At 44.8% G+C, this 24365-nt stretch overlaps 3 protein-coding genes across 3 annotated transcripts; all 3 read left to right on the top strand.

Annotated features, from left to right (window-relative positions):
* Positions 1-718: 718 nt before the first annotated feature.
* On the top strand, positions 719-4923 carry LOC122760685 (allantoinase, mitochondrial-like; the record flags this gene model as incomplete). Its single annotated transcript, XM_044015824.1, has 10 exons — positions 719-746; positions 842-956; positions 1040-1186; positions 1264-1309; positions 2903-2996; positions 3102-3288; positions 3356-3494; positions 4270-4442; positions 4520-4552; positions 4623-4923. Coding segments are annotated over 10 exons (1115 nt in total), but the record flags the coding sequence as incomplete, so codon positions are not given.
* A 1243-nt stretch (positions 4924-6166) lies between these two features.
* On the top strand, positions 6167-24075 carry agxta (alanine--glyoxylate and serine--pyruvate aminotransferase a). The gene is made up of 11 exons (XM_044015822.1): positions 6167-6486; positions 21185-21377; positions 21466-21530; positions 21634-21734; positions 22108-22178; positions 22263-22347; positions 22420-22518; positions 22596-22665; positions 23208-23303; positions 23381-23509; positions 23614-24075. Exons 1-11 carry the CDS (start codon positions 6328-6330, stop codon positions 23719-23721), a joined length of 1176 nt encoding a protein of 391 aa, XP_043871757.1. The 5' UTR covers positions 6167-6327; the 3' UTR covers positions 23722-24075.
* On the top strand, positions 7717-12788 carry LOC122760682. The gene has a single exon (XM_044015821.1). It carries the CDS (start codon positions 7958-7960, stop codon positions 12575-12577), a length of 4620 nt encoding a protein of 1539 aa, XP_043871756.1. The 5' UTR covers positions 7717-7957; the 3' UTR covers positions 12578-12788.
* Positions 24076-24365: the final 290 nt, after the last annotated feature.

The raw sequence follows: 24365 nt of genomic DNA, 5'->3' as shown, positions 1-24365 counted from the left end.
CTCTTTTGATCTGTGACACAGGTTTGACCGTAATTAATGAAATTCAAGTGTTACATTGATTTCAATGATATTAAAGCAACACTCAAGAAAGGTTTCTTTGAAGACACTCTTTAAAGAAACCTTTAAAACGCTTTGCTCTTGATATACTGTATATTAGCTTGTTTAGTTTCTGAGGAAAATGTGTAGAAAACCCATAATTAGCGCTTTTTTTCAGGGTTTCTTTCAGATTTTTTCAGGTTGCACGACTTATGTTTTCATTGTTTTATATCGTTACTCAGGACCCAAATATGCATTTAGCTTTGTCTTACTAGAATACCCCTATTCTAGTATTTTTGAAAAATATTAGTTCTCAAATCAGGGGAAACTGAGGTTGGGAAGCACAATTCTTCAAAAATACTTACCCTAGCTTTATAATACAAAGCTAAAATAAAAGTGTGCCTGTTTAAGTCCATAGAAACATGTTAGCCACTTTATTGTTCGACTTCAACTGTAAACTGAAGTTTGTGTTTGTGTTGACTCCAAAGTCCATAGAGAAAATCATTGATTTGACATCACAGCACACAGGAGTTGATGATCAACTGCTGCCTCCTTTAGTTAGTTCATACGTGTTATTTGTGACCTTTGTGTGTGAAATCCTTCAGTAGACGAGCAGCATCTGTGTCTCCATGAGCTAAAACACTGATTTTCTCAGTGGACTTTGGTGCAGGAGAGTGAGCAGTTTACAAACTCCAGTCTCGGAAGGGAAAGTAGGAATGAATTGGTGTATTTCTTTTGAACAATGGCTGCTGACTAAAAACAGAGCTATGGGATAATCATGTATGAACATTATGAACCCACACAGAAACAGTGTCCCTCCAACCACCACACTCGATCACTTCCATGAGAAGCTGCAGGAGGCCACAGGAAAGTGTTTTGTGGACACAGCTTTCTGGGGAGGTGTAATTCCAGGAAATCAGGTGAGTTTAGCACGGAACAGCTTAGACTAAAATGTACTAGTTCAGTCCAGTTTGGGTGACATGAAAACAACATGTCCTTGTAGCCGGAGCTGCGGCCCATGATCCACGCTGGCGTGGCGGGCTTCAAATGTTTCCTCATCCACAGCGGAGTGGAGGAGTTTCCACACGTGACTGACAGTGATCTACACGCAGCCATGAAGCAGCTGCAGGGGACAGGAAGTGTCCTGCTGGTAACTCCCCACCAAACACAACATCACACTTGTATAAACTTTACAGCAATGAAATAAGGATATTTTGCTTCTTCTAGTTCCACGCAGAGTTGGATGTTGAACCAAAACCAGAGGAAACTGCAGGTAAGAATGTGTTATTGCAGTCGTAACAATAATAATAATAATAATAATAATAATAATAATGATCTTTACTAATTATAGAACAAAGCATTTTACAAAGGGCTTTCTATTAAAACTACAGATGGCTTTGTACCAGTTTTTCTGTCTGATGGACAGAGAGAGAGAGAGACAGATGCTTTAGTGATGTACTGATGATCATTATTACAACATTCCCATGAGATGGAGTAGTACACACAAATAACTGTCCGTAAAATATCTATTAGCATATGTTAGAATCAAAGAAGGAGCAATAATTATTAACAGTATGAACATTTTATTCTCCACATTCTTTGTAACAAGTTGGTGATAAAGACAACGTCCACATTGTCACCAGGCGACTGTTGTTAGCTTAATGTGGGTTTTTGTCTCTGACTCAGAAAGTTTTAATACACAAACTACTGTGAGTGGACGATCTTTTAAACCAATACATTTAGTGTGTTTTTTTGTACACGATTGGATAGATGAGAAGAAAATAAAATCAGTTTTGTGTGATGAAGATACGATGAAGGTCTAACTTACTTATATTTCAACCTTCTTTTTATTTTAAATAAGGAGTTTTCATTGTTCACAGGGAAGGTGATAAAAACTGCTGAGATTTACTGTCTGTGATTTGACTTCTGTAAATGTTGATAAAAGAACCTACGTAAACCTACATAACATACATAAACCTACATGAACCTACATGAACCTACATAACATACATAAACCTACATGAACCTACATAAACCTACATGAACCTACATAAAAACCTGCAGCAGACCTGCATGAACCTGCATACATAAACCTACATGGACCTACATAAGCCTGCAGCGAACCTACGCAGCATACGCGAACCTACGCAAAACCTGCGCTTGAACCTACACCATACATGAACCTACATAAACCTACATGAACCTACATAAACCTACATAACGCCGCGAACCTACGCTTGAACCTACATAAGCCACATAACATACGCGAACCTACATAAACCCACATAGCATACATGAATTCTACATAAACCACCATAACATACATGAACCTACATAAACCTACATGAACCTGCATGAACCTACGCAACATACATGAACCTATATGAACCTACATGAAACCTACATAACCTGCATGACATACATAATCTACATAACCTTACATAGAAGCTTCATGAACCTACATAACACATAGCTTACTACATAAACCTACATAAACCTAGATAACCTGGTAAAATAACCTAAAATGAATCTAGCTTTTGCAGTATAATGCAGCTACAAATGACCTGTATTGTTACATTCCTCTTTATTATAATGTAAATTCAGTAGCAACAGGGAAGGCAAACTAGGCCTAGGATATCAGATCTCTGAAGTCAATACATGTTCGTCGAGGGCCCCTAATGTCCCTCTTTGCCTCGGGCCCCCAGAGATTGTAGAACCAGCTCTGTGTGTTCTCTATATTTCTATCTGGAGAAGCTACAGTATAATGAACTGAATTTCCCTCTCAATACTTTGTGATTGTAAAAGCTGTGTCTTCTATTAGAATATGAAAAAGTCAAATGTACTGAATGAACCTTTTCCACGTTAGACCCTCGTCAGTACTCGACCTTCCTTCAGTCCAGGCCTGACGTCATGGAGATGGAGGCTATTCGCACGGTGACAGATCTCTGCCTGCAGTACCAGTAATAATCAAAAACAGTGATACAGAACAGACCAGATGATTTCATGTAGGGTTAGTTAGTTAGTTAGTCAACGACGCCACAGTCACACAGCTTTCTGTGCCGCAGGGTCCGCTGCCACATAGTTCACCTATCATCCGCGAAGCCGCTGACTCTGATCCAGAGGGCCCGACAGGCCGGAGCCCCGCTGACCGTGGAGACGACCCACCACTACCTGAGCCTGAGTGCCGAGGACATTCCTGCAGGAGCCACACACTTCAAGTGCTGCCCCCCCATCAGAGGAGCTGAGAACAGGGTATAATGAGCGATAATGACTTCACACGTTTAATTCTGCACTCGCTCATGATCGTCTGTCCCATCAGGAGCTGCTGTGGTCAGCACTGAGAGACGGCCACATCGACATGGTGGTGTCCGATCACTCTCCCTGCACGCCTGATCTGAAGAACATGGAGAGTGGAGACTTCACTCAGGCCTGGGGAGGAATCTCTTCACTGCAGTTTGGTAACATCAAAGTTAAACTCGACTGTGAACCAGCACATTTCACGAAAGCTCAAATCTACACCTGCTTCTTGAGTCTGTGTTATATTAAGAACATCGCTGCTTTATTTTTTTGTCAGCTGCAAAGTGAGTTCTGTGACACTCACTCTCGTAAACCAAAGAGAGAAAACCACCCATTTGACACCACGGCAAACACGAGGTGTTGATCCACTGCTGCCTCTAACGCCTGTGCGTTCAGATGTGTTCTTTTGTCAATTTGGCATTTCAAATATTTGATCAAATTAAACCCAATTAACATCAACTTACAAAATGAGGCATCAGTAGAGCGGTGGCTCGTGTGTCCCACAGGCTTCACTCTCACATGATGAAAAAAAACATGCAAAATAAGACACACAGTCTGTGAAAGATTACAGGATTCACATAAATTAACATATTTTTAAAAAAAACAAACATTTCAGGGTGGATTATGTGACAGAACAAACAATGAGTTACTTTCAGTCTGGCATAAGGAAATCTTATCTAATGTGTTTAAAGTGATACTTAACGTAACTATAAACCATAAGAACATGTTCACTTTATCTTGTTATTAAAGTCTCTTCCTGGCTCAGAGGAGCTGCAGTGAGGTCAAGTAAGTCGACTGTGCCACGGTAGAAAATCACTCATCTTCTCTATGGACTTTGATGCAGCGGAATGAAATGATTACAAATGTGTCGCTTCCTCATACAACTCCACCTAAAACCATGAACTTTGACCTATTTAATGTACGTAATCCCACCAGGGTTACCTCTGTTCTGGAGTTCAGCCAGTAAGCGAGGCTTCCAGCTGTCAGATGTGGTGAGACTCCTGAGCCAGGAGAGCGCTCGGCTGTGCGGCCTGGACCAGCACAAGGGCCGCCTCAGCCCCGGCTATGACGCCGACCTGGTGGTGTGGGACCCAGAGAGAGAGTTTGAGGTTTGAACAAGTCCTTGACATTTACGATCACCAAAGCCTGAATCCGCTTGGTCTCATCTTTCTTGTGCACTTGACAGATTTCAGAAGCCGACATACATCATAAAAACAAGGTGAGCATCGTCTCTAGTGTTGACTGTGAATGGACGACAAATCCCTGACGCCGCGATGGTGTTTGTGCAGATAACGCCGTATCTTGGCATGAGGCTGCGAGGATCTGTGCGCGCCACCATTCTCAGAGGACGACTTGTGTACAGAGACGGCTGCTTCTGCTCCACACCTCTGGGGAAACATCTCCTCGTGCAACCGAGGAAGACTCAAGATGAAGAACAATGAGGAATGGTTTTCATGTACCATTAAAGACACGTGGAAATGCTTCACCTCAAATCTGTGTTTAAATGCTTGACGATCATTCATTCAAACTGTGAGCGTGACACATTTCTGTCAACACTATTAAACATGATGGCCGTTTCTCAATACTCAAGTACTCAAGTACTGTGTCATACTCAAGTACTCAACTATGTACTTGCTTACTTGGGAAGTACGCTGGGAGTATATACTTGACAAGTACAGGAGTACACAAGTATGTGGCTGTTTCTCAGTACTCAAGTAAGCAAGTATGTATGTATTGTTCTGCTGTTTGAGTGCTGCAGCCTCATTAGCGCCACCTACGGTGTTGATAAATGAACAAATGAAATCCTTTTAATAAATGCATATATATTATTATTTTCACATTTTAAATATTTAACTTCATTATTAATTTATTTCTATTCAAATATACAATATAAATAATACAATGTGGAAAATAGATATATTACAGCATTGTAGAGTAGTATATATATATATATATATATATATACACATATATATATATATATATATATGACGTGTAAGTTTACTTGGAGAGCTCCACCTTAGCTCCACCTTGTCCCTGCGAGAGTGCAGGCGAGGGAGGAAGAGCGGTATTATGTCAACGCGGAGGGACAAGTGTGCTGTTGGTGGCTGCACAGTGGAGCACAGTGTTTTACAGAGGATTTTATATATGAAGCTAATGTGCCGGATAAAGTCAGCAAACGTGTGTTTGGGTGTTCGCACCACTTCACATCAGTATTTAGTCAGCGACGTACAAACACACACATTGTTAAGAAAAGGTCACACAGAGGTCATAACTGACCATTCTGACACGTCCTAATTAAACATATTTGTTCAGTACGTCCTCCATGACCGGAGCACACACTCAGTCTGATACACTCACATACAGCATCCTTTAAGTCACCACTGATGCTTACTTGGTAAAAATGGGCGGAGCAAGAACACTTCCGGGTTTGAGAACCGTCCTCGCTGTTCGCTTACTTGAGAATTGGAACAGAACTTAGACTGAGGCTGATGACGTTTCCACAAGTACGGGAGCACACAAGTACGCACAAGTACGCACAAGTACACACAAGTACACACAAGTACGCACAAGTACACACAAGTATGGATATTGAGAAACGGCCGATGTTTGCATTATTGACTCATCGGTTTATTTTTACATTTAGAACGAGTTCTTTTTGCTCATAGTAGTGAACACACACCACAGCGCCTGAGAACAGGAGCAGTGGGTAACACTTACCTGCCCCCCAGGAGCAACAGGGGAGTGGATGCCTTGTGCAGAGACAGTTCCAGAGTCTGGGCCCACAGAGCAGTGTAAGGTCAATGATTAACATCAGAGCAGCTTCCTTATCTGTGAGTGTTGACAGAAGAAGAACATCTAGTCACTGACCCGAGGCTCTGACTGGTCACTGGTCACACAGAGGGTGGTGTGCTGTTCACTCCAGGCTTTTAACCTCTGTGTCGCTCTCACACACACACACACACACACACACACACACACACTGTTGGAGACATGTCTTCTCTCTACGTTCCTCCACCAGCGTGTCTGCAGAAACCACTGATGGTTCCTCATCGCCACATGTTTGGACCTGGACCTTCTAACGTCCCTCCTCGTATCCTGGAGGCTGGAGCCAAACCTGTGATTGGACACATGCATCCAGAGATTTTTGAGGTAACTCACTGCAGTGTTTCAAAAACATAATGATAATATAATGATAATTATACATGGTTCACAGAGACACAGAGTCAGCGTTGTTGTTGTTTGAAATGGAGGTTTCCACACTGACCTTTGAACCTTTTCACCATCTTCTGGGATTTAAACAACTATTACATTGCAGAGCAAATTTTAAAGCAAGATTCACATTTTGACACAAAACATGATCAGCCAATAAAATATGACTTAAATGAGCCAAGGGGAAAATAAGCAAACACAGAAAATGCTGCATTTATTAATGTTTTCATTTCCTTCCAGGCTTTGAAAGTGAAATTATGCATTTTTATTGATTTATTATTTTATTATTTATTCATATATACATATAATTATTCTGTAGATTATATCATATATGTATATATATATATATATATATATATACAATAATCATTTTAATACTGATACAATAACTGACTGAAACGATAACTCTGCTACTCTGTGAGTAAGAATAAGAATTTGAGTCGGTGTATTGTTTGTTTATGCCTTGGGCCAGCTCTGGTCAGCTGGGATTGGCTCCAGCATGGCACGACCCTCATGTGGAGGATAAAGTGGTAGAACATGAATGAATGAATGAATGAATGTGACGGAGTGACATCGTAACTAATGGCACACACACACACTCGCTGGTAGAGCGCAAAGCCACACACACTCGCTGGTAGAGCGCAAAGACGCACACACTCCAACACCACCCGCTGAGAGAGCGGCTACACACACACACACACACACACACACACACGCCGCCACACACTCACTGATAGAGCGCACAGGCAGACGCATACACATACATATTTGTAGACCGTCAAGGGTGCACACTACATCATCATTCTATTAACAATTAACTTGGTTCAAACTTACTTACCCCTCATCCTCAGTTTGCGTCTGCAGCATTCCAAACATTGTTCACATCAGTGGCGCACTTAAATGATGACGATGGCGGGACGCTTAGAGTGACGTCACTATTGTTTGTAGTTCTATTAATTATCTATTAATTTTGTTTATTAAAGGTGGGGGAAATGTTTATTGTGGCACGGTTAATTTGGGGAAATATTTTGGCTTTATTTTTATCTGGGTTGTTTATTATAATAATCATGCTTGTGTTAATTTATTGTGTTTTTGGGATAATTGATGTTTGGATGGGAGGGGCAGAAGACATGTATAAAGAGTGGTCTACCTCCCACTCAGATCAGAGAATATTGTGTTACGAAGGAGGTAACACCTATTTTTGCTCACTACTATTTTGAATTACTTTTGGAAATAGCACTTTGGGACATTTCATGTTTTTCTGCGATTTTCACCTGTAAATATTTTTCACTATGCATCTTGTTTTGGGCAAATAAACGGAGAGAAAACAATATCAGTCGACTACGCCATCATCTTTGGTCTCTTAAGGAGTTGAAGCAGAACCCCCGTGACATTTGGTGTCAGAAGTGGGATGGCTAGTCGAAAAAGATTTGGTAATCTCCCAAAACAGCGCACAGGGCTGCGTTCTCAGAGGCGACAGCAGCAGGAGGACGTAGCGGCAGATGAGGCTGACCCGGCCTGGGATACCGTTGAGGATGATGAGGGAATGGCGGGAGCATGGGCGGCATCTGCAGCCGAAGCAACAGCAACAGGTGGACTAGAGCCAGAGTTACTGACCATGATGAGACACTTCCTGGCAGCACAGGACAGAAGAGAGGAGGATCTATTGGCAGAGATCCGAGGCCTGAGAATGTCTCTTCCACCGCGACCACCACCTGCTCCATCCCTACCGGTCCCAGCAACACCAAGTACAGTCACAGCAAGCAGCCCCAGGCTTCAACTGCCAACACCAGCTCCCCGGCGTGGCCACCTGGAGACACCGTCAGAGGTACCTTCCCTTCGGTTCTCTGATGCACACGACAGAGGTGAGCTGCAAAGGCCAGAGTGGAGACTGTATGGGGAACCCAAGATACCACCATATCAGAGAGGTGAAGACATTGAAAATTACTTGTTACGCTTTGAACGCATAGCCAAAACGTGGCAATGGCCAGAGACTGAGTGGGCCTGTAGACTCGTTCCACTGCTCTCAGGGAAGGCATTGGAGGCCTACACAGCCATGGATGAGGAGAGGGCCCACTACTACCATGACTTGAAGGCTGCACTGCTAGCCAAGTTTGACATCTCCCCGGAGACCTATCGGCAGCAGTTCCGGTCGACGATGGTACCGCCGGGAGAGAACCCAACAGAGACCTACCACCGCCTCAAGGGTCTGTACCGACGCTGGATCCGGCCGGAGCAGCGCACCAAGGAGGAGGTTGGCGAGGCTATCATCCTGGAGCAGCTACTCTGCGTGCTACCATCGGAGGTGAGGACCTGGGTGAAGGAGCATGAGCCAGCAGACGGTCTCACAGCGGCCAAGCTGGGTCTACAATACCTCAACGCCCGCAGAGGAGGACCACCTACACGACAGAGTGCAGCGACCAGACCAGCACTCCTGCCACTACCACCCAGACACGCCAGGAGGGAGAGTCCTTCTGGACTGGGTAACACCAACCAATTCACAGCACATCTGGCAGCTGGTAAGAGCTTTGTTTGTTATTACTGCCAGCAGCCAGGCCACAAAGCTTCTGTGTGCCCCATACGCAAAGCTAAGGTCACCGGTGCTTGCTATGCACCACGGTTGGAGGCTCCACTGGAGACTTCTGGGGAAGGAAGACTCCAACGGTATAAAACTGTTGTCATCAATGGTCAACAAGTAACAGCCCTGTTGGACAGTGGTAGCTTCACCTCATGTATAAGGCAACATCTTGTGCCATTAGCAAGCTGTGATTACACCAGAACTGTGGACATTATGTGTGTACATGGGGATGAACATAAATACCCCACAGCAGATTTGACTGTTAGTATTAATGAACAGCCTTACATGTTAAATGCCGGTGTGGTGGAGAAATTACCAGTGGATGCCCTGCTAGGTTGGGACCTACCAGTTCTTTTGGATTTACTGCTGGAAACAGAAACACCAGTAGAAACAGACTCTGGGGAAAATGGTGGTGGTGGTGTTGTTGAGGGGAATGTTACTTGCCCAGTAATTACCCGAGCCCAGGCAAAGACTGGTGTCCCACTGCTCACCGACTCTGACAATAGTCTGTGTGAGGGTGGCACTCCAGAGCCAAAAGCTGAGGCCGCTGAAGCCCAACCTCTCTCAGACTTTGACAATAGTTTGTTCGAGGGTGGTACAAAGGGCCTAAGAAAATCCAGACGTCAACGACGCTTCGAAAAACAGCTAAGGTCAGCAGTGCCTGATAGCAAAAACCTGTTGTCTAGCACAATGTGGGATGTACCTGACAATATTTCTATGTTGCAAAGTGGAGATGACACTCTAAAAAATCTTTTTGCTAAGGTAACAAATGGAAACAGTGTGGGGGAAAAATTTATGGTTGATGAGGGGGTGTTGTACACAATTGACAATGATCACAAGCGTCTAGTAGTGCCTGTCCAATGTAGAGACATCATTATGCACCTTGCACATTCACTACCATGGGCTGGACATCTTGGTCGCCACAAAACATATCTGCGCGTCAGTTCACGTTTTTACTGGCCCTCCATGTACACTGATATTCAGAAATACTGCGCTACATGCCCCACCTGTCAGAAATCATGCACTACCCGTAAATCTGACAGAGCATTTCTGCGGCCACTTCCTGTCATTTCAATTCCATTCCGTAGAATCGCCATGGACATTGTGGGCCCTTTGCTGAAAAGCAGTGGGGGTCACCAATACATTTTGGTCGTGTGTGACTATGCTACCCGGTTCCCTGAAGCTTTTCCCCTACGCACAATCACTGCACCTGCTGTACTGCGAGCACTAGTGCAGCTCTTCTCAAGAGTGGGGATCCCAGATGAAATTCTGACCGATCAAGGGACTAATTTCACCTCCAAGTTGTCACAGCTATTTTACAAACAGCTGGGCATATCACCCATTAAAACCACGCCATACCACCCACAAACTGATGGTCTGGTGGAACGTTTTAACCAGACGTTGAAGAGAATGCTACAAAAGTTTGTTGATGACACAGGCAAGGATTGGGACCGCTGGTTGCCTTTCCTTCTCTTCGCCTACCGTGAAGTTCCCCAGGCATCAACTGGTTTCTCCCCGTTTGAACTGCTGTACGGTTGGGACGTCCAGGGGCCATTGGATCTGCTTCGAAAGCACTGGGAGGCCCCATCTTCCAACTTACATGACAGAGGGGTAGTGCAGTACGTGCTGGAAATAAGGGAGCGGTTGGCCAGATACCAGGAGGAGGCAGAGGTCAACCTGTCTGAAGCTCAGAAACATCAGAAGACCTGGTATGACCAACAGGCTCGACACCGGGAGTTCCAGCCAGGCCAGAAAGTCTTGCTGCTTCTGCCATCATCGAATAACAAACTTTTGGCCAAATGGCAGGGCCCATATGTCATTACACGGAAGATGGGCCCAGTCACGTATGAGGTACATCATCCTGAGAAGAAGAAGCCAAGGCAAAAGTACCATGTCAACCTTCTGAAGGAGTGGAAGGAGCGTCCAGCCTCCATTTCCAGCCAGGTCCTGATGGTAAGGAAGGTGGAGACAGAAGAAGAGCCGGACACAGGATTGGAAACCCTGGCAACATCTGCTTCTCCGGTGCTAACTCATCTCGAACAGCAACAAGCAACCCAACTCCTCCAGGTTTTCAAGGAGACCCCTACCTTGTTCACTGCCAACCCCGGGAAGACGTCATATGTTGAGCATGCCATCCGTTTAAAGGATGGACAACCCATACGCCAGCGTCCCTACCGGATTCCACAGCATCTGGTGGGAAAATTACAGCAGGAGGTGGAGGAGATGCTTAGACTTCAAGTGATTGAGCCATCCAACTCAGAGTGGTGTAGTCCAGTGGTCATCGTTTTCAAAAAGGATGGATCGCTGCGGATATGCATTGACTTTAGGAAGCTCAATTCCATTTCTGAGTTTGATGCCTACCCTATGCCAAGGATTGACGATTTACTGGAGAAGATCGGAGCAGCCAAGTACATCACTACCTTGGACTTGTGCAAGGGATACTGGCAAGTACCATTGGTGAGGTCATGTCGACCATATACTGCCTTCCGAACTCCAGCAGGACTTTACCAGTTTACCGTGATGCCTTTTGGACTACATGGGGCACCTGCTACATTCCAGCGATTGATGGACAAGGTACTGGAAGGTTGTGACCACTGCAGTGCTGCCTACCTGGATGATGTGGTTATCTTCAGCGACAACTGGGAGGAGCATGTGTGTGATCTAGCACTGGTCCTGGGGAAGATTCAGAAAGCTGGACTGACACTCAACCTCCCCAAGTGTGAATGGGCGAAACGGGAAACAAGTTACCTAGGATATCAACTGGGCCGAGGAGAGGTGCGCCCACAAGTGGATAAGGTTGAAGCTATCCAGAAATGCCCTCGTCCTCGAACAAAGAAAGAGGTACGGTCCTTTCTAGGATTGGCCGGATGGTACCGAAGATTTGTGCCCCAATTCGCAACCATTGCCGCCCCACTCACTGAGTTGACCCGTAAGGATCAGAAGAACCTGGTGAATTGGTCAGATGACTGTGAGGCCGCTTTCAGCACCTTGAAAGCTCACCTGTGCTCTTCCCCAGTTCTCCGGAGTCCAGACTTCAAACAGAGGTTCCTGGTGCAAGTGGATGCATCTGCCATTGGTCTAGGAGCAGTGCTAGCCCAAGGAATTCCGGGAGAGGAGTGTCCAATCTTGTACCTGAGCCGCAAGCTCCAGCCACAGGAAACAAGGTACTCCACGGTGGAAAAAGAGGGCCTTGCCATTAAATGGACACTGGAGAGCCTCAGATATTACTTATTAGGACGGGAGTTTGACTTAGAAACGGACCACCGAGCACTGACCTGGATCAACACCATGAAAGACCACAACAGTCGCCTGACTCGATGGTACCTCTCCCTCCAACCTTTCAGATTCAGCATCCGTCACCGCTCTGGGAAAATCAATGTGGTAGCAGACTGCCTTTCCAGGTTGCCGTACACTGACAACCTCCCAGAGGAGGGGGATGATGTGACGGAGTGACATCGTAACTAATGGCACACACACACTGTTGCGGCTTCCAAACACAAACCTTTTAGCCGCTGAGAGTCTATGAGGTTTGGGTCCTCAGGTACGTAGATTTGTAACGCGCTATAGTAGATTATGATAAAGATACGCTGAGATCCAAATATGCTTAGGTGCATTTATTGTAACAAACAGCGCAGCAAGGATGGATAAACATAAAAATGAGACTGGCGGATTAAACAGGAAAAAAGGGTGATAAATGAATGAATGAGTAGCGGTAGCGGTCAACAAAAATTACGGCTACTCCCAACCCTGACTCTCTCTCTCTCTCTCTCTCTCTGCGTCACCGGTGAGTGCCCACCTTTACGCACACACACTTCCGCACCGTGCACACGCCCACTCCCAGGTGAACCACGCCCTCTGCAACACACACACACACTCTAACACACCGTGCTGCTCATCTTCAGCCTGTATGTCTCTTACACACCAGCCCCTAATTATTAGGTCTCACATAATAATTCACATTTAAAAACACAATAGGAGACATAATAAATCATCATATCAATTTCAATGATAATGCAAAAATGTCTAATAAATTGCTCAAGTCCATGAAGTCATTACAACGAATAGTCCTTCTTCTGGTCGTCATGACCGATTAGTGCAAAGTCCATCTGACGTCCGAAAACACAAAGTCCATATAGAGGTCAGCAACGTCCTCATGCTGCCTCCTCCTTCTCCAGCAACAAACACACCTTGGATATGGGTCTGTCCAAGCAACTGGTTCTTGTCTTAATCCGAATTTGACACACAAATCCCTTGCGATCTGGAAAAGTTTGCAAGACACGTCCCATAATCCAAGAATTACGAGGTGCAGTACTGTCCATTAGCAAAACTAGATCTCCTGCGACAAGGTTTCTCCGGACTCCAGTCCATCTCTGTCGTTCCTGTAACAGAGGCAGGTACTCCTTTGTCCAGCGCTTCCAGAACAGATCAGATATGTACTGGACTTGTCTCCATCTTCTCTGTGCGTACAGGTCTGCTGCTTGGAACTCTCCAGGTGGTAATGAAGGCTGGTTTTTAAGCAGTAACAGATGGTTCGGCGTCAGTGCTTCCAGGTCGTTAGGATCTGTGGAGGCCTTGGTGATGGGCCTGCTGTTAATAATGGCTTCCACTTCGCAAAGAACTGTGTGGAGTCCCTCCTCATCCAAGCGTTGTACTTTGAGAGTGGAGTTCAGGACTTTCCTCACCGATCTAATAAGCCTTTCCCACACTCCTCCATGATGTGATCCAGCAGGGGGGTTGAACGTCCACTTAATGCCCTTTTGAAGTAACACATCATGCACCTGTGCCTGGTTCCACTGCGCAATCGTTGTTTTTAGCTCACGTTCTGCACCCACAAAATTTGTCCCATTATCAGAGCGCAGCTCGCGGACCTGTCCTCTTCTGGCTATAAAACGCCTTAGTGCATTTATGAAGGAGTCAGTGTCCAGAGAAGGTGCCACCTCGATGTGAATAGCTCTCAATACAAGACAGGTAAATAGGACACCATACCTCTTCACTGTACTCCTCCTGCTCCTCACTTCGATGGGTCCAAAATAATCAACCCCTACACATGTGAATGGAGGTTCATCAGGCTTGAGTCGGTCTGTGGGCAAGTCTGCCATCTGCTGGCAAACTGGAGTGGCATTAAGTCTTCTGCAGATGGTGCACTTGGACAGAACTCTCCTAATGGCAGTACTTGCTCCTGTCATCCAGTATTTCTCCCTGAGCTTGGACAACATGTGGTTGCGGCCACTGTGTCCTACCTCTTGATGTATATTTCTCAGCAGCAGGGTAGAAATATGAAGGTCTTTTGCCAGAATGATAGGATGCTTAGACTCCAAAGGCAGTGCTGCTTTGCTAAGCCGTCCTCCCACACGCAAGACTCCATCCTCCAGCCTTGGACACAATTTGTGCAGGTGACTATTTTTCTTGACATTTTGTCCCTTTTCCAGACACGAGAGCTCCTCAAAAAACTTTCTCTTCTGGCAAAACTGAATTATGGCCAGCTCAGCCTTGTCAATGTCCTCCACTGTAGGAGCTCCCAGAACAGCTGCACCTTTAAATGTGCACCTTTCCTGCTCCATCATTCTCTGTTGCTGCATGCTCTCTTCACTCTGATTGGCTATTAGCCTTTTTCTCTTCCTGATACAGGACGACAACCATTCCTTGTATTTCAGCCACCACGCCACAGCTTTCTTTAATCGGATCCACGAGGAATAATGATGGATCAGGTGAGTAGTGGGATCCTCTTCAGCTTGTACAGCATTGACAACAGCAGTTTTCTTCACCTCTGGATCGTCCTGGGGGAGATGACTCACAGGCTCAGGGTTCACAGGCCATTCTGTTTCAGGTTGGCAAAGAAACGGAGGTCCTGTTAACCAGAGTCTGTCCTTCAGAAATGCCTCCACTTTGAGCCCTCTGGATGCTGCGTCTGCTGGATTTGAAGCTGTATCCACGTACCTCCACTGAGCGGGGTGAGATGATTTCAGGATCTCCGAAACACGATTGGCAACAAACACCTTAAATCTGGAGCTTTCGTTGTTAATGTATTTCAGCACAGAAGCACTATCAGTCCAAAACACAGATTCCTGAAGACTCATGTGTAGTTCTTTCTTCCACAGGACATCCATGCGACTGGCCATTGTTGCAGCAATCAGTTCCATTCTTGGAATTGTAACTGTCTTTAGTGGAGCAACACGAGCCTTTCCCATAATGAAAGCACTGTGCATTTGGAGGTGCTCATTCTGTAACAGCAGGTAAGTGACTGTACCATAGCCTTCCTCAGAAGCATCGCAGAAATGGTGTAGTTGTGCAGTAATAATATCTCCAAACTCCAGAGGTTTTAGACATCTGGGCAACTCAAAGTTGTCCAGTAGGTGGAGCCCTTGCACCCACTTAAGCCACTCTTTGGAGACAGTCTCTGGTATGGGATCATCCCAACCAACTCCTCTTCTGCACAAATCCCTCAAGATCCTTTTTGCTGTCAGAACAAGGGGACTTAACATGCCCAGAGGGTCATAAATGGAGCTTACAGTAGAAAGGATGCCTCTGCGGTTGAGTGGTCTGTCCTTCCATACAATTTTGAATTTAAAGGTGTCTGACTTGATACACCACTCTACACCCAGCACTCTTTCAATGGGCACAAACTCCCGGTCCAGGTCCAACTGCTCCATGCCTTTAGCTCTGCGGGGCCCTGGGATGGTCTTGAGCACTTCAGATCTGTTACTGTGCCACTTGGTCAAACAGAATCCCCCTTTAGCGCACAGAGACATGAGCTCATGACAGAGGATCAGTGCCTCCTCCTCTGTTGCAACTGCCACCAAACAATCGTCCACATAAAAGCAGTGCTGCAGCTTGTCCACTGTCTCCTCCTTATGCTCATGTCCAAAATCCTCTGCACATTTCCTGAGGGAAAAGTTGGCGCAGCTAGGGGAGGATGTAGCTCCGAAAAGATGTACCTTCATCCTGTATTCACATGGTGCTTGGTTCAAGTCTCCTTGTGACCACCAGAGGAATCGCAGCAGATCAGCATCATCTGGGGGCACTTGCACCTGGTGAAACATAGCTTCTATGTCAGCCATGATGACCACAGGTTCCCTCCTGAACCTGGTCACAACTCCAATCAGTGAGCTGGTTAGATCGGGCCCTTGCAACAGCTCTTCATTCAGAGATTGTCCTTTGTAACTGGCACCACAATCAAAAACAACTCTGAGCTTTCCCTTTGTCGGGTGGTAGACACCATGGTGCGGTATGTACCAGACCCTGCCATCACTTCTTTCCAGCTCTGCATCAGGAACCTTTTCAGCATAACCTTTACCAAGTAGATCGTTAATAAAGGTGTTATACTCCCTGTAAAACACTGGATCCCTCTGGAGCCTCCTCTTCAGATGGGTTTGACGCTGTTCCACCACTTTCCTGTTATTTGGCATGCTGACGTTTGGATTTTTCAAAGGCAGGGCGACCTGGTAGTGACCATTGACATGTTTGGCTGACTTTGTGACCATGTCCATGAACCTCAGATCTTCCCTGGACAGACCCACTTGTTCCTCCACAGCAGATTCTGGAAAGTCCATCTTAAATTGCTGTTGCCACAGTTCATCCAAATTTACAATGGACACACGGTTCACAGTTACTGGCTGCTCACAGTAATTGGCCTCTCCACCGTTTCCTGTCAGTGGTCCATTTACCGTCCAGCCCAGCGCCGTCCTTATAGCGTAGGGTCCATTGTGCTCACTGCGGATAACTTCCAGCGGTTCCATGGCTCGTGGAACATTCGTTCCAATCAGCAACTCAATTCCAGCCTCAATCTGTGGTAAGGAGATGTGTTTTAAATATGGCCACCTTGTCAGATCCTTATTTGTGGGTATGTTTGCTTTGTGGACTGGCATTGACAACTGAGTATACGCTTTTGGCAACTCAATGAAGCTGTCATCTTCAAGTGCTGCCACCTCCAGCTCTGGCACAATGTAGCTACTGACCACCTTCTCCTGCCCCATGGTCCTGAGAAGAATGTTGGCTCTCTTCCCAGACAGATTGAGCTTCTGCTTCAGACTCTCAGTACAGAACACCGCAGTACTTCCCTGGTCCAAAAAGGCGTATGTCAGAATGATTTTATTGCCCTTCTTCGCCTTCACTTGGATCGGCACGATAGGAAGCTTGCAATCCATCTCACCAGCCCCTGTAAGCCCACTGGAAACCAAGGTGTCGTCCACTGTAACCTGGATGCTTCTCTCAGCTGGTTCTGCCGTTGCCACACTATCCTTATGGAGCACAGTTGGATGTCTTAGGCCACACTTTGAGCAGGAAATCTTCCTTTGGCAATTTTTGCTTATGTGTCCTATACACAGGCAGCGAAAACAAGCACCATTTTCCTTCAGGAAGTCAATTTTCTCTTTGTGTGCCATTTTTTCCAACCGCGCACACACATCCAATGTGTGTCCTCCGGTGCAGCAGGGACAGATCTTCTTGGCTGGTGGTTTTATGTATGTAGCTTTCACAGGTTGAGCTGTTCTCTCCACACGATTCACTGTGGTAGCGAAGCTGGTTCCTCTGATGCTGGAGCGAGGGGGAGGTTTGTGTTTCATTTGTTTCGTTGTTATAACAGTGTCCTGAATGTTTCCAAACACAGGGTCTGTCAAGATTTTTACCTGTTTTTCAACAAAGTTGGCAATATCCACAAACCTTGCTCTCCTATTGTACCTTTCCTGCAGGTCACATGCGTCGCACCTCCAGCGGTCTCGGAGTTTGTACGGCAGTTTTTTAATGATTTCCACCATGTTTGTGGGTGTGTCCAGATCACTTAAATACTGCACATCCTCCAAAGCGTTGCAGCATCCACGCAGAAAGAGGCTGTACTCCTGGAGGGCTTTCACATCTTCTGTTTTAATAGTGGGCCATGACAAAGCTCTCTCCATGTATGCTGCTGCCACCTTTTGCTCATTGCCATAGTGCTCTTTCAATAGAGCCTTCGCCTTCACATATCCTCTACTCGACTCAATGTGCTGACAGCTCCTCACTAGTCCCTTTGCATGCCCTTTGGTGTATTGTTCAAGGAAGTAGAGTCTGTCACAGTTGTTACTGGTGTTTCGCTCAACTCCATTTTCAAATGCTTTAATAAACGAATGGTATTTGAGTGGGTTACCATCGAAAATGGGAATTTCCCTTTTTGGGAGTGCTGAGAGGCATTGTTGTTGCATCAAGAATGTTGAAATTTCATTTTGTTTTCTCATTATGTCCAGCACACTGTCATTTTGTGATGCATCAGTTTGTGTGACATTGGTCACAGGATCTTCAGGAATGGTTAGATAACGTTGGAGCATGTAAGAAGGACCTGGGAGATGTTTTATGTCAGGTAAGTGAGTGACTTTAGGCTTCACAACTGTCTGTGTGGTTTCAATTGCGTTGGATTTTAGTTTAACTGGCAGTGATGGGACAAATTCCATAGCATTTTTGTTAAGTTGTTGTTTTGAGCATGTCTTTTCATAGTATGAGTTCATCCCATCTGAAACCTTTGACTTTGATTTACTGCCAACACTGCTTTGTGATTTTATAACACTTAGTTTTGCCATTTCCTCAGTGATTTCATTCTCCAGTAAAAGCTGTTCTCTTCTTTTGCGTAGCTTTAACTCCTCTTCATCCAATGCATGTTTTTCCTTTAATGCCTTTTGTTTTATTGCCAAAATTGCAAGATTTGTTTCAGTTTTTAAGCGAGCAGATGAGCGTGAAGCCAAGGATGAGGAATGATGTGAGCGTGATTTCTTGGTTGCATTTGAGATGCTGTCACAGGGCTGTAGTTCATCCTGAGGATCTTGTCCAGTGGAAACAGATACTGGAGGGTCAGCAACAGACAAATCCTTACTTTTTTCGACAGGAATTTGTTCTGCATAATTTATTTCCTTTGTTGGTTGCTCAGAAGTATTTGTCTGTAGTGGTAATTCATTTGAGTTTTCATGCGGATTTTCCTTTATCCATTTTTCCACTTGTTCCTTGAATGCATCACTGTAATCCATAATGCTAGAAAACCACTCTTTTTGTTTTTTATGTTCATCATCAGGAAGAAGTTGCAATACTTCGTTGTGCAGGTCAGTGGCCTTTTTACACAGTGCATTCAAGTTATTCAGTTGTGAGGGGATTTCAGTTACATTTTCTTTTGATTTCATGTGCGTTTTTATTTGCGGAATAAGCTCTTTGATTTTATTAACGGCACCTTTGCGCTCATGCTGCGACCGTTCAATTTTATTTTCCATTGCTTTGGCCGTCAGTTTGATTTCCCTCTTTTCACGTTCCATGTTTGAACATTCAGCATCAGCGTTTATTTGACTCATTTTCGTTAGATTGTATTTTTGTATGAAACAACACAATCACATTTCATTCAAGAGCGTATTCAAATCCATCCATAGACGTGGTATTTAAATTCATTGACAGAGCGGATTCGATCCAAGCATTTCAACAAGCAGTAGGTCTTTAAACAACATCAGCCGCCACATGCCACAAAGTCCCGACATCACAATCCATTAAAGCACGGAGAATATGCGCCACCATCAATGCGCCAATGCAACCAGCGTATCCATTTAATACATTGTCCTCATTTGACTCAATGCATTCCAATCGAAGCGGATTCCTTAATCCACAAACATTAACAGGTTCAGGCCTACCTGTTCCCAGGTAAATGTTTGGCGTGGTGTGGCACTTAGCTGTGGCTCCTTTGTTCTCGGGCTAGTCGGTGCGGGACGACTTGGTTCTTTGATGCGGCTTGATGATTTTCATTAAACGCCAAGATTTTTTGTTGACAAATGTTGCGGCTTCCAAACACAAACCTTTTAGCCGCTGAGAGTCTATGAGGTTTGGGTCCTCAGGTACGTAGATTTGTAACGCGCTATAGTAGATTATGATAAAGATACGCTGAGATCCAAATATGCTTAGGTGCATTTATTGTAACAAACAGCGCAGCAAGGATGGATAAACATAAAAATGAGACTGGCGGATTAAACAGGAAAAAAGGGTGATAAATGAATGAATGAGTAGCGGTAGCGGTCAACAAAAATTACGGCTACTCCCAACCCTGACTCTCTCTCTCTCTCTGCGTCACCGGTGAGTGCCCACCTTTACGCACACACACTTCCGCACCGTGCACACGCCCACTCCCAGGTGAACCACGCCCTCTGCAACACACACACACACTCTAACACACCGTGCTGCTCATCTTCAGCCTGTATGTCTCTTACACACACACTCGCTGGTAGAGCGCAAAGCCACACACACTCGCTGGTAGAGCGCAAAGACGCACACACTCCAACACCACCCGCTGAGAGAGCGGCTACACACACACACACACACACACACACACACACACGCCGCCACACACTCACTGATAGAGCGCACAGGCAGACGCATACACATACATATTTGTAGACCGTCAAGGGTGCACACTTGCCGCTCCTACATCATCATTCTATTAACAATTAACTTGGTTCAAACTTACTTACCCCTCATCCTCAGTTTGCGTCTGCAGCATTCCAAACATTGTTCACATCAGTGGCGCACTTAAATGATGACGATGGCGGGACGCTTAGAGTGACGTCACTATTGTTTGTAGTTCTATTAATTATCTATTAATTTTGTTTATTAAAGGTGGGGGAAATGTTTATTGTGGCACGGTTAATTTGGGGAAATATTTTGGCTTTATTTTTATCTGGGTTGTTTATTATAATAATCATGCTTGTGTTAATTTATTGTGTTTTTGGGATAATTGATGTTTGGATGGGAGGGGCAGAAGACATGTATAAAGAGTGGTCTACCTCCCACTCAGAGAGAGAATATTGTGTTACGAAGGAGGTAACACCTATTTTTGCTCACTACTATTTTGAATTACTTTTGGAAATAGCACTTTGGGACATTTCATGTTTTTCTGCGATTTTCACCTGTAAATATTTTTCACTATGCATCTTGTTTTGGGCAAATAAACGGAGAGAAAACAATATCAGTCGACTACGCCATCATCTTTGGTCTCTTAAGGAGTTGAAGCAGAACCCCCGTGACAATGAATGAATGAATTTGTTTTTCTTCCTCACGTGACATTTGTAGATCATGAACGACATCAAAAGTGGAATCCAGTACATGTTTCAGACCCACAACCCTGTGACTTTAGCGGTGAGCGGCACCGGACACGCTGCCATGGAGTGTGCCATCTTCAACGCCGTGGAGGCCGGGGAGAGCGTGCTGACCGAGGTCAACGGTATCTGGGGAGAACGAGCAGCAGACATGGCCGAGAGGATAGGTATGTTGAAATCACTTCACGTTATTATTATTTTAAAAGAAAAAGAAAGAACTATCAGCATAGAAATCCATGTGTGTCAATCCAACAGGTGCCAGAGTGAACACCGTTGTGGCGCCCCCTGGCGGCTTCCTCACTAACGCAGAAATTGAGCAGGTTTCACTTTCATGCAGCATGAGTGACGATGATGATGAGTGATTTCCATCAGTGTCAGAGTGAGAGGTCAGAGGTCACACTGTTTGTTGTTGTTTCGTCACAGGCTTTAGTAAAACACAGACCCGTCGTGTTCTTCCTCGCACACGGAGAATCGTCTACAGGCGTCTTACGTCCTTTAGCTGGCATCGGACAGCTGTGTCATAAGTAAGTCGCCACGCGCTCATCTCACGTGTCATCGTCACGTCTGTAACCAGAGCAGGGCCCGCCCTAGCCTTTACGAGGCCCGAAGGGGTGTTTGATTAGGGGGGCCCCCCTTCCATTGCCATTGCCAAATATGATTTCAGTGCAACGGTGTGTCATAGACGTCGTCAGTCTTCTCCTGAACTCCACTTGAAATTTCTCTGAAACTTTACAGTAACAATGTCTCATTTCATAATCCATATATTATCGCACATCTGTCTAATTATGAAAATATGAAATGCCCTTAAAAAGATTATTTAGAGAAGCATTTAGAGAAGTTCACAGCATGAAGGGTATTTGATCAATAATCAATCATATTTCTGATTGGTGTTTACAGGTATAACTGCCTGTTCCTCGTCGACTCTGTGGCGTCAGTGGGTGGAGCCCCACTCCACATGGACCGGCAAGGTTAAGAGTTAAACACAGTGAAGGAGAACTTCACTCTGTTCTCCTTAAATCATGTGAAAACACGTGATGTTCTTTGTGTTACAGAGATAGACATCCTGTACACTGGTTCCCAGAAGGTTCTGAACGCGCCGCCAGGTACGGCACCCATCTCCTTCAGTGAGAGAGCATGGTGAGAACTGTTCCACTGCAACTTCTACTGATTATGACTGAATGTGTTTTTAAGACTGAATTTGTCCACCAGTCAGAAAATATTCAACCGGAAGACGAAGCCCGTGTCGTTCAACTTGGACTTGAATTGTCTCGCAAACTATTGGGGATGTGACGGCAAACCGTCCAGAGTGTAAGACCACAATCATGGTTTCATCTCCCAGCATGATTCTTTTTCTTTTTACACTTATTCTGATTTTCTTTCTGTAGATATCACCACACAGGTCCAGTCACTGCTTTTTATTCTCTGAGAGAGAGCCTGGCTGTCCTTACTGAAGAGGTGGGACATGTTTCCATGAGGAGTTTTGTCGTCATGTAGAACAGCATGCAGGATTTAGGCTATAAGATCAAGGCAGTCGTGTTATTTTACAAACACAGAAGCATGCAAAATGGATGCTGAGCGGCAGTAACATGGCTCTATTGAAAACAAATGCACATGGTCAGGAGAGGAGAAGGAAGTGGGAGGCATCAGGGGTGAGTTTGTATGTCTGTCACGATACAGCGGTAGACTAAAGAAGACTAGACGGATGAAAAATATGTTCTTCAAAACTGTCGAGAAAAAGGTGAAAACGCAACCACACTTACAAAGTCCTGCTTTAAAAAGAACAGGGAAAACACACACACACACACACACACACACACACACACCTTTATTTTAACCATTAAAGAAATAAGTGTTTTTCCAATTTTCTCAGAATAACTTTCAACATCTGTCACTGACACATTACTGCGTGTTAAAACACTGTATGAACAAATTCAAATGAAATAAAACAAACCGTCTCATGTAGTAAAAACATTGGAGTTGTTGACATTTTGGTTCAGGGTCTGGAGGAGTCTTGGGAAAGACATCACAAAGTGGCTGAATATTTCCACGCCGAACTAGAAAACATGGGACTCAAACTTTTTGTCAAAGAAAAAGTGAGTTTGGAGTTTCAAAACAATATTGAAACTTTGTCATGACAACATGACTTGACTTGATCTGATGTTTGTTACAGAAAGCCAGGTTGCCCACGGTGACCACTATTGTTGCTCCTCATGGATACGACTGGAAGGAGATTACACGCTACATCATGAAAACACACAATTTAGAAATTTCTGGAGGCCTTGGACCATCAGTCGGTCTGGTAAGAGAATTTCTGCCTTTACACGTATTTTAATTTGTGCACCGAGAAGTAGTTTAAATAGAGTATAAAGTCCACATGTTTCATGGTTTTTTCCTTTTCTTCAGGTGTTGCGTGTGGGACTGATGGGATGTAACAGCACCAAGGCTAAAGTGGACATGGTGCTGGCAGCTCTCAAAGATGCTTTGAAAAACTGCCATGAGAACAAACTTTAAACCTTATGTGAATGGTATTGAATGGTTGGATGTGGATGGATGTTTGGAGTGAGGCAACATCTAAAACATGCAGGGGACCAGGACTGGGAAACACTGCCCCGATCCATCCTTGGGTGTGCGGTGCCATATCAGGAGCACGGTGCTGTAGCGTCATCTGTTTACCAAGCGTGTGGTGATGGCCTGACCCCTGTTATGTGAGAGAGCCTGACCACAGACGCACAAAATCTTTGCTTACAGTATATGAAATGTATTCATATTCAATGTAATGTCAATGCATGCCGGTTTATTTTGCTGCCATTGTTATTGCATTTGCAAGTTGAATATTGACGATTTGAAATAAAGAATTCCATTCCATTACTCACATGTCATTTAGCAGACGCTTTTATCTAAAGCGACTCACAATAAGTGCATTTCAACATTTGGCTACAAACAAGAGCTAGAAGTAAGTAAGAGCTTCAAGTAAACCAAACTATAAAGTGCTACTAAGATTGAGTTTCAAGTGATGGTCAGACATCCAGTGAGAGATGTTAGTCAGACAAGCAGAGATCCGCTCTGCTACATGTGTTATGCTAGATTCAGATTAAAGTTATTTCTATCTAAATGTTATGCAGAAATTGTTCTGATGTAGTTTTGAAGCATATGAT

Source organism: Solea senegalensis, unplaced genomic scaffold (genome assembly GCF_019176455.1).
Source record: "Solea senegalensis isolate Sse05_10M unplaced genomic scaffold, IFAPA_SoseM_1 scf7180000013932, whole genome shotgun sequence".
Taxonomy (NCBI): domain Eukaryota; kingdom Metazoa; phylum Chordata; class Actinopteri; order Pleuronectiformes; family Soleidae; genus Solea; species Solea senegalensis.
Note: the sequence above shows the minus strand (reverse complement) of the source record. Positions and strands in the feature narration are given on the sequence as shown.